Source organism: Lampetra planeri, chromosome 82 (genome assembly GCF_965212315.1).
Source record: "Lampetra planeri chromosome 82, kcLamPlan1.2.h2, whole genome shotgun sequence".
Lineage (NCBI taxonomy): Eukaryota > Metazoa > Chordata > Hyperoartia > Petromyzontiformes > Petromyzontidae > Lampetra > Lampetra planeri.
In genome coordinates, this window is record NC_136186.1 from 651,864 (window position 1) to 663,367 (window position 11,504).

General features: G+C 43.9%; 1 protein-coding gene across 1 annotated transcript in view; it reads left to right on the forward strand.

Annotated features, from left to right (window-relative positions):
- Positions 1 to 11,184, forward strand: part of LOC144738376 (dual specificity tyrosine-phosphorylation-regulated kinase 2-like) — a 33,692-nt gene extending 22,508 nt beyond the window's left edge. Inside the window, exon 10 of the mRNA XM_078621415.1 lies at positions 11,122 to 11,184. Within this exon, the coding sequence (XP_078477541.1) occupies positions 11,122 to 11,184 (63 nt within the window). The remainder of the gene's footprint in view (positions 1 to 11,121) is intronic.
- Positions 11,185 to 11,504: the final 320 nt, after the last annotated feature.

The window sequence follows — 11,504 nt, forward strand, 5'->3', positions numbered from 1 at the left end:
CGTAGAGATAGCGCGTGGTGATTGGGTAACTGAGGAGCGGTGCCGACGTTGAGGTCCGCATCCGCTCCGTCTCCCGGGAGGAAGAGATATATAAGATGATGCACAGAGGAGTAGAGGGCAGAAGTGGAACCATCTAAGAATGAAGACGAAGGTGCAGAGATAGAGCCCGGAGAGGAGAGTAATGGAGAGTAGAGGAGAGTAAGGTATAAGTGTGTAGCCAGAGAGAGAGAACGGTCTACACGAGCTGAGTAATGTATAGTGTGTAGCCAGAGAGAGAGAACGGTCTACACGAGCTGAGTAATGTATAGTGTGTAGCCAGAGAGAGAGAACGGTCTACACGAGCTGAGTGATGTATAGTGTGTAGCCAGAGAGAGAGGAAGGTCTACACGAGCCGAGTATGCATACGGTGTAGCCAGAGAGAGAGAAAGGTCTACACGAGCCGAGTATGCATACGGTGTAGCCAGAGAGAGATGCAAAGTCTACACGAGGCGAGTGGAGAGTGTAGCAGAGGCGCAGAGTCTACACGAGACGAGAGAAGAGTGTAGCCGAGGCGCGGAGTCTACACGAGGCACAGAGAGCCAGCAGCACAGAATCTAAGAGAGTCAAGAGAAGCGTAGGGCGGAGAGAAGAGGTCACGAGTTGTACCGTTGTATGGTGACCGCATTGTGAAGAAGAGAGGCCACGCGTTGTATCGTTACAAGTCAAGATTTAATAAAAGAAGTGTGTTCCCGTCAAGGAGTTTCCTGCCGTCATTTTCCAATACTTCACCTATATAACCTCTTGCCACGGCAGCTCTCTCACCCACTGCATTGGCATTGTTGCTGTATGGGCATTGTTTCTGCATTGGCATTGTTTCTGCATTGGCATTGCTGCTGCATTGACATTGTTGCTGCATTGGCATTGTTGCTGCATTGTTGCTGCATGGGCATTGTTTCTGCATTGGCATTGTTGCTGCATTGACATTGTTGCTGCATTGGCATTGTTGCTGCATTGACATTGTTGCTGCATTGGCATTGTTTCTGCATTGGCATTGTTGCTGCATTGACATTGTTGCTGCATTGGCATTGTTGCTGCATTGGGATTGTTGCTGCATTGGCATTGTTTCTGCATTGGCACTCGTGCACCGCCCATGCTCCTGGTGCTGTCGGTACACTTGGGCTACGCCCATCCCCAACCCTTATAAACTGTTTGCCTTTAGAGGCTGACTCCTTTGCCTGATGACGACCGCTTGTGTTGCGATCGAAACGTCGTGATTTATTTTATTTCTACCTACGTGACTTTACCGAAAGAACCAAAGAGTATGGATTCCTGCAGCCACGAAAGCTTCAAATCAAGATTCACTAATTGGCTGTCGGATGGTGGCGGGTTTAACGACACATTTATATTTACACAATCTAACCCAACAAGCCTTTATTATGGTATGAGAGGGTTAGGGTTGTAAAGGGTTATGGTTTTAGTGGTTTTGGGGTTTAGAGGGTGAGTGGTTAAGAGGAGCGGTCGTCAACCTTTTTGGTACCAGGGTCCGGTTTCGTGGAAGGTAATTTTTTCACGGACTGGAGGGGGGGGGGTCACCATTGGGTCTTTCCCCCTTTTCAAAGAAGCTCTGCAGCGATGTTTGTTTTTTACTCATTTTGGCTAGGGTTAGCTTGTGAGCTTACCAAAACTGCGCAGTGCGGGAAAGAGGCGCAGACGGAAGTGGGCGGGCCATGCGCGGACTTAAATAAGTGTCAGATTCTGACTTCTCATGAGTGTACAACCTAGATCCCTCGCATGCGCAGTTTACAGTAGGGTTCGCGCTCCTATGATAATCTAATGCCGCCGCTGATCTGACAGGAGGCAGAGCTCAGACAGTAATGCGAGTGATGAGGAGCGGCTGTAAATACAGATGAAGCTTCGCTCCCTCGCCCACCGTTCACCGACTGCTGTGCGGCCCGGTTCCTAACATGCCATGGACCGGTACCGGTCCGGGCCCAGAGGTTGGGGACCCCTGGTTTAGAGGATTGGAGTTTAGATGGGTTGGGATTTAGGTTGGGGATTTAGCGTTTTAGAAGGTTAGAGTTTATAAGGTTAGGGGTTTAGATGGTTAGGTGTTTAGAGGGTTTAGAAGGTTGGTTTTTAAAGGTTTATAAGGTTAGGGGTTGAAAGAGTTAGGGGTTTAGATGGTTCTGGGTTTAGAGGGTTAGGGGTTTACAGGGTTAGAGTTTTCAGGGTAAAGGGGTTTAGAGGGTTTGGTGTTTTGAGGGTTCGTGTTTTAGATGGTTAGGGGGTTTAGAAAGTTAGGTGTTTAGAGGTGTCGAGGGTTTATGGATTTCGATTGTTAGAGGTTTAGGAGTTTAGTCGTTTATAAGGTTATGGGTTTAGGAGTTTAGAGATTTCGGGATTTAGGTTATGGATTTGAGGATTTTCAAGGGTTAAGGGGTTAGAGGGCCAGGGATGAGAGGGTTTAACACCTACACTTAATATTATCTGTAATAAAAGGTGTTTTTTGTTAGTCTCCAACACAGCGGTGTCCTAAAGTAGAAACAAATTGGCATTTTTTGGTCACGTGATAAAATGTATTAATTGGCTGTCGGGGGGTGGCGGGTGTAATGACGCATTGACATTTACATGAACTTACCCCCAAAACCCTTTATTATGGGATTAGAGGGTTAGGTGTTTAGAGGGTTTAAAGAGTTAGATGTTAAGAGGGTTGGTATGTTAGGGTATACGGGTTTAGAGAGTTAGGGGTTTAGAAGGTTAGGTGTTTAAGAGGGTTGGGGTTTAGATGGTTTGGGATTTAGGTTAGGAATTGAGAGTTTTAGAACGTTACGGTTTTGAGGATGAGAGGGTTAAGGGTAGAGTTTTATGGTTTTGAAGGTTATGGGTTTAGAGGTTTGTAGGTTTAGAGGGTTAAGTGTTTCGAGGTTTAGCCGTGGTAAGATAAAACATTGTTTAGTTTCATTTGTATATATGTAAATAATTTGTTTACCTCTCCTGTCGTGTTTTGTATTCTATTTTTGTTGTTAAATTTTGACCCGCCTGACTGCACATCTGTGAAAAAGATATTTATTGCTCGTCCTTCAGTACAAAATAAATACTTTTTTTATTTTTAATCTCATTGGCCTCTGTACGAATCTATGGATTTCGGTGTGAGTTTTTGGGTCTCTTTGAATGTATGGATCTCTGTGTGAGGCTATGGGTCTCTGTGTGAGCCTAATAAGGTCGCTGTGTGAGTCTATGTGTGTGTGTGTTGGAGTCTATGGATGTCTGTTGGAATCTATGGGTCTCTGAGTATGGATGTTTGTGTGAGTCTTGCATGTATAATGAGCGACTTCCGCAACACGTCGTGTAGAGGGTACTTCTTTCATTCATATACGGGCACAACAGCTTATCTCTCGCAACACTGGATGTTAGCGTCTCTACGGGCTACACACACACGGTCGATCACTGAGCGTGGTTCCACCATCCGCACTCGGCCACAGCATTGGTTGACGGCGAGCTGGGGAGGGTGATGGAAGCCGCAGGAGATCTTCCACGTGGTCGGACGATGGAGAGAGATGACGGCGAGCAGCGACGCAGTCCGGACCCAAGACTCCACACACGAACCCCCGAGCCCTCCTCCGCCCCCGCTTATATCACCGCAAGCGCGGCTAGGCTCCGCCTCTGGCCACGCCCTATTGTGGAACCTTCGAGCGGGTTCCCGGAGCATCCCGGCCAGCCCCACCCATTACCTTTGGCCCAGATACCTCTCCCTTTCGGATTGGATGTTGCTACAGCGGTGCCTGTACCCGTGCTTCCCTTTTCTAACCAGCAGGTGTCATCATGTCTTTAGACATGCACAAATTGAACTTTAAAAGGGCATTGAGGGTTGCGGAATCAGAATTGAATATTAAGTTCCTGTAATGTTTTATAATGATAGACTTATTCCAGGAAAGCCACACTGAGTCATAGTAAGGTTCTGAATTGAGTGTTTATTTTAATATATTTCGCCAAATGAATGACGAGCGCTTATACAAGTGGAGGAAAACCGGAGCACCCGGAGAAACTCCACACTTACGATGGGGAAACACTGTAAACCGTATAGGTGAAGATGGCGACCATCCCACTTGCTGTACTGTCTTCTCCTGGCGAGACAGGTGATGGCACCTAGACGCCCAAGGGAAGAGGGTTTCACAACATTCACTGTGCGGGGATCCACCAACCCTCTCTACCTTCCACAGTGCCAGATTACAGGAGCGTGCCTGTAATCTAGCACTGTGCGAATGATAAGAACAATAATAATTTATAAAGTGATAACAATAATACTCATTTCTATTTGTAACGTGACAATAATTACTTGTACTTACGACATAATAATCATTTTACTTGTAACTTGATAGTAACGATAATAACTTCTACTTGTAATTTGATAACAAAAATATGTACTTGTACTTAGAATGTGACAACAACCCTATGGAACACCCAGTGATGAACAATGAACCCTATGGGAACCTTATGGGAGCCTCAGTGAGTAACACTGAACCCTAAGGGAACACCAGTAACACAGAAACCTTAAACGAGCTCCAGTGAGTAACACTGAACCCTATGGAAGTGTCAGTGAGTAACATTGAACCCGAAGGGAGCGTCAGTGACGAATTCTGAACTCTATGGAAGCTCCAGTGAGTAACACCGAACCCTATTGGAGTGTCAGTGAGTAACACTGTACCCTATATACGAGACCCAGTGAGTAACACTGAACCCTACGGGAGACCCAGTGAATACAACTGAACTCTAAAGCCACCTACTCACTCTTCTTGGTTCTTTCGGTAAAGTCACGTAGAAGGGAAGTAATAAAATAATAAAAATGAAACATAATAAAACAATTCTCACGACGTTTCGGCCACAACGCAAGCAGCCGTCCTCAGGAGAAAAACAGGTCTGTCAAGGCGACAGCGTCTGAATGACGCTGTCTTTCCGACAGACCTGTTCTTCACCTGAGGACGGCTGCTTGCGTTGTGGCCGAAACGTCGTGAGAATTGTTTTATTGTTATTACTTTTTACTTCCCTTCTACGTGACTTTACCGAAAGAACCAAGAAGATGAATCCATGCAGTCACGAAAGCTTAAAATCGAAATTTAACGCGTACAAACTATACCATCCAGATGGGTAAATAACAGCAATAGTAACACTTGTTAACTGATCGAATATAACAAATAACCTTCGTTGTCTAGACACATCAACAAGAGTCCTCAAAAATATCCATTAAAACAAAGTCACCCCGCTATAAAGCATGTACCTCTTAGTATAAGTATATCTCCATCAGCATTGCAACATTTTATAATTATTTTCACAGATAAAGCCGATAAATTGATCACAGTTTACATGCCATTGTAAATGTGCAAACTAACAACATGCACATACTTATTCAAGGAAATGCAAATAACCTAACCCTATGACTTCAATACACTTGTTAAATATGAGACCAATATTCCGAATATTGTTAATAATTCCAAGCGTTTGGAGTGGAAACAGAGAAGGAATTAGAATCGCACGCTTTTCTGTCATTAGCATAACGTTCTTCACTGTTGTGGGGCATCTAAGATTCATATCGTCAGCTTAAACTGTGAAAATAATCACAAAACCCCACTTTCCAAGTATACTACTGTTTGTATGTACATGGATCTGTACTTTTGTGTATGTCCACTTGTGTGTTTATTTTCACTCGTTGATGTGGATATGTACATGCGTGAATGTGTGTGTATAGGTATGTACAATAATTTGTGCGCACATTTGTTCCTGTAGTAGAACGCAATCCCTTTGCAGGTACACTGCTGTGTATGTACACTCGTGTGTGTATGCGCACTTGTATGCATGTGCATCTGTGTGTGTATGTATGAAGCAGTGTATATGCACATTCGTGTAAGTTTCTACAGCGCCGTGTATGTTCACTCTTGTGTGGGTGTGTGTACATGGGAGTGTATGTGTACTCGTGTATGATTGTGCAAATTGGAACAAACAAATTATTTTTATATTGTGTCGTACAAAGAATTTAGGGGCAATGTGATAGGAATGAGACTCCCCCTCGTGGTGCTAAATGAATGAAAACAGCGCCACTGAGCAGACAGAGCCCCGCCCCTACAGCTCGTGAGTGTGACGTAGTGAGTGTGACCAGCGGACTGCCACGATGCTGCCAGGTAAGGGTAAACTTGTGTGATGGAGATGCTTCACCTGAAACTCCACACGTGTTCGCTATGAACATTGTAGCAATAAGGGACGATCAGTCATCTTTAACATAGCAGGTCTTTATTGTTCTGCAAGTATATTAACGTTAAAACTCGTAGAAACACATGCACACTTGTGTGTGAATGCACACCGCTGTATATACAGTCGTGTTTGGATGCACACTCGTGTGTGTATGTCTACTCGTCCGTGTTATTTTAAAGGAAAAATATGGTAGCAATAACGTACGATCAGTCATCTTTAAAAACAGGTCTTTATTAATCTGCAAGAAAACTCACGTTAATACTCGTATCGAAATCTTTATTAATACGCATGCTCAAACAGGAAAGGAACTAGGCAAATTATTTCCCAATAGGAATTCAGCAGTTAAAAGATATTCTTAAAATCAAACACGTCAACGTCGATTTCCCCTTTGACGTCCTTTTCGACTGAAGCCATTCGTCCAAAGTATAAAATTGTTGTCATTCTGAAATCAGTGAACACTTCTGGAACTTTAAAGGAAGACATTCATCTGAACAAAATATAGAGCATTCACAACATCACTCTAAGTCCTAGAAATCACCGAAAAAAAAAATATATATATGTAAGCCTCTCCAGCCACTCCACTACATCAAGCCATCTCTCAGGATGCAACTGCATGGGGTCGAAAGAGGAATTTAGTTTAGGACTCATGACAACATTTTTACTCTTTGTTTGATGATGCCTGTGAAGTGTTGCTGACTGTGAAACTGCTTCCAACACACAGAGCAATCAAACGGTTTTGTTAAAATAATTACACTAGACATTTACACTATGAGATCTCTTTTACCAGTGGCAAAATATAATGGTAGGTTTTTACCCTTTTAACTGGTACAAAACTGACACCTTTATTCAAGGCATCATGTTTGCAATGACCACAACACAAGTAGTCAATAAAGCAAACAAAAAGAAGCAACTCTGATAAGGATAATAAGTTGCACGCCTTCTGGTGTCATCTGGCCCTACACCAATGGGGACTAGGCTCTAAAGAAAGCCGTCTCGGGTGTGGGCCAATCAACTTCAAGGACAGTGCATATTATTATCCTTATCAGAGTTGCTTCTTTTTGTTTGCTTTATTGACTACTTGTGTTGTGGTCATTGCAAACATGATGCCTTGAATAAAGGTGTCAGTTTTGTACCAGTTAAAAGGGTAAAAACCTACCATTAATTACACTAGCTTGGAGTAGTGCTGGAAATCACTGATATAATCAATTGCAACTAATACATTGATCTAACAGAGACACAAACCTGCACATTCCAGGACTTTAACAGAAGTACTCAATACTTTGATTATCCAGCCACTCCAGCAGCCATTTCTCATTATCAACCTGCATGGGGTCGAAATAAGAATTGGCGTCAGGGCTCAGTACATCCAGCCATCTAGCAGGATCCAACTGCATGGGGTCTAAAGAGGAATTGTCGTCAGGACTCATTACATCCACGCATCTCTCAGGATCCACCATGCATAGGTTCGAAAGATGGATTTTTTTCAGGACTTTTGTTTTTCACCTTTTGATTTCACTTCCCTATCATTGCGGATCTTCTCATGCTTGTTTCGGGGTGATGACCGTGTGAAGATCTGACTTCCTTGCAAATGCCTTCCCGCACACAGCGCAATTGAATGGCTTCTCGCCCGTGTGTGTTTTCTGGTGACGATGAATATGTGATTTCTGTGAAAATGACTTCCCGCAAACAGCGCAATTGAATGGCTTTTCGCCCGTGTGTGTTTTCTGGTGACGATGAAGATTTTGTTTCAGTGAAAATGCCTTCCTACACACAGAACAATTGAACGGCTTCACGCCTGTGTGTGTTTTCTGGTGACGATGACGATGTTGTTTCAGTGAAAATGCCTTCCTACACACAGAACAATTGAACGGCTTCACGCCTGTGTGTGTTTTCTGGTGACGATGAAGATGTTGTTTCAGTGAAAATGCCTTCCTACACACAGAACAATTGAACGGCTTCATGCCCGTGTGTGTTTTCTGGTGATTGCGAAGAGTTGATGAATCTGCAAATGCCTTCCTACACACAGAACAATTGAACGGCTTCATGCCCGTGTGTGTTTTCTGGTGATTGCGAAGAGTTGATGAATCTGCAAATGCCTTCCTACACACAGAAAAATTTAACGGCTTCATACCCGTGTGTGTTTTCTGGTGATTGCGAAGAGTAGATGAATCTGCAAATGCCTTCCCACACACAGAGCAATTGAACGGCTTCTCGCCCGTGTGTGTTTTCTGGTGACGGTTACGATTTGATGAATCTGCAAATGCCTTCCCACACACAGAACAATTGAACGGCTTTTCACCCGTGTGTGTGTTCTGGTGAGTGTGAAGATTTTGTTTCAGTGAAAATGTCTTCCCACACACGGAGCAATTGAACCGCTTCTTGCCAGTGTGTGCGTGCCGCTGTGGAGAGTTTTTCTGCTCCATGTGACTGATTCTTCAGAGCAGAGTAACAGTCGCGGGCGTTGTTGAGAGTTAAATGCACCCTCTAAGCTGCGTGGATGTCTGGCTCAAATCGCCAAAAAGCAACTCTCACTAACGTCTAACCGCGACACAGTAAGTCGGACTACACACGCGATTACCAGTTTATCCACTAACAAAGACACTTACTTGTGGATGCACGGCGTATCGATGTCCCTGTAACCCGTCTGAAGAGATTGCCACGAACTCTCCCGAAGCGAAGTCGCCAACCAGTCGCCAAGCAATCGTGCTCGCCAGGCTGGTCTCGTGGAAGAAGGGTTATCTGCAGAGCGGTGAGTCGAGCGTCTATCCTCAGCAAAATCCCTCTCGAAATGACTTTGAAGTTTGATTTTAAGCCCCTTATAACTTCGCTCTAGCATCAAAATCCTTTGTTCTCGACTTGGCCTATTATGGACTTTGCATTCAATTGTTAATTTTTACATTAACTATCCGCATATCTAGCAACATAATACGTATGTACATCTCACTGCATAATTGTACACTTCCGTTTGAATAAGGATGTGCATCTCCCTGCATAATTCCATGATTCGTGTTAATTTTCTAATATTCATCCCCCAATGTCCTCAAAACTGCTGCAAGTTTTGAGGACATTGGGGGATGTATGTCGCTGTTAAATCTTCTAAACCTGCAGCAGTTTACAGGACATAGCCGGGTGAATATTAGCAAATTCACAGGAAGCACTGAATTATGCATACAATTATGCAGTGAGATGCACATACATATTAAGGTTTAATAACAATGGCCAGATTAGCTAAGCTATGTTGTTTGATATGCAGTTTGTTAATGTAAAAAAATAAATTTAATGCAAGGTCCATGATAGGCCAAGACGAGAACAAAGGATTTGGATGCTAGAGGGGAGTTATAAGGAGCTTAAAATCAGACCTCAAGACCATTTGGAGAGGAATTTCACTGAGGAAAGACGCTCGACTCCTCGCTCTGCAGATTACCCTTCTGCTAGACCCAGCCTTGGCGAGCACGATTGCGTGGCGACTGGGAGAGTTTGTGGCGATCTCTTCAGACGGGTTACAGGGACATCGAAACGCCGTGCATCAACAAGTAAGTGACTTTGTTAGTGGATACACTGGTAATCGTGTGTCGTCCGACTTATGAGACGTTACTGTGTCTCGGTTAGACGGTAGTGAGAGTCACACTCACGAGCTGTAGGGGCGGGGCTCTGTCTGCTCAGTGACGCTGTTTTCATTCATTTAGCACCACGAGCGGGGAGTCTCATCCCTGTAGTTCCATGTTGAGGTGGCGCATTCCTTCCACGTTGCCCCAATATTATTTGTACGACACAAAATAAAAATAATTTGTTTGTTCCAATATGCAAAATCATACACGAGTACACATACACTCCCATGTACACACACCCACACGCGAGTGGACATACACAGCACTGTAGATACATATGCACACGGGTGCACATGCATACAAGTGCGCATACACACACGAGTGTACATACACAGCAGTTGACGTACAAAGGGATTGCGTTCTACTACACGAACAAATGTGCGAACAAATTATTGTACATACCTAAACACACACGTTCACGCATGTACATATCCACATCAACGAGTGTAAATAAACACACGAGGGGACATACACAGAAGTACAGATCCATGTACATACAAACAGTAGTATACTTAGATAGCGGGGTTTTGTGATTATTTTCACAGGTTAAGCTGACGATTTGAATCTTAGATGCCCCACAACACTGAAGTACGTTATGCTAATGACAGAAAAGCATGCGATTCTAATTCCTTCTCTGTTTCCACTCCAAACGCTTGTAATTATTAACACTGAAGAATCAGTCACATGGAGCAGATAACCTTTACACAGCGCCACACACACACGGGTGAGAAGCCATTCAATTGCTCTGTTTGTGTGAAGGCGTTTGCACGTAAAGCATATCTTCACAGTCACCAGAAAACACACACGGGCGAGAAGCCGTTCAATTGCTCTGTGTGTGGGAAGTCATTTTCACTGAAATCAACTCTTAACCGTCACCAGAAAACACACACGGGCGAGAAGCCATTCAAGTGCTCTGAGTGTGGGAAGTCATTTTCACAGAAATCAACTCTTAACAGTCACCAAAAAACACACACGGGCGAGAAGCCATTCAATTGCGCTGTGTGCGGGAAGGCATTTGCAAGGAAGTCAGATCTTCACACGGTCATCACCCCGAAACAAGCATGAGAAGATCAGCAATGATAGGGAAGTGAAATCAAAAGGTGAAATACAAAGTGCTGCAATTAGTCCTGAAAAAAATGCATCTTTCGAACCTGTGCAGGTGGATCCTGAGAGATGCGTGGATGTAATGAGTCCTGACGACAATTCCTCTTTCGACCCCATGCAGTTGGATCCTGCGAGATGGCTGGATGTACTGAGCCCTGACGCCAATTCCTTTTTTGACCCCATGCAGGTTGATAATGAGAAATGGCTGCTGGAGTGGCTGGATAATCAAAGTAATGAGTACTTCTGTTAAAGTCCTGGAATGTGCACGTTTGTGTCTCTGTTAGATCAATTTATTAGGTGCAATTGATTATATCAGTGATTTCCAGCACTACTCCAAGCTAGTGTAATTATTTCAACAAAACCGTTTGATTGTTCTGTGTGTTGGAAGCATTTTCACGGTCAGCAACACTTCAAAGGCATCATCAAGCAAAGAGTAAAAATGTTGTCATGAGTCCTGAACAAAATTCCTCTTTCGACCCCATGCAGTTGCATCCTGAGAGATGGCTTGATGTAGTGGAGTGGCTGGAGAGCCATATTCGTGTCTCTTATATATATATATATGTCGGTGAT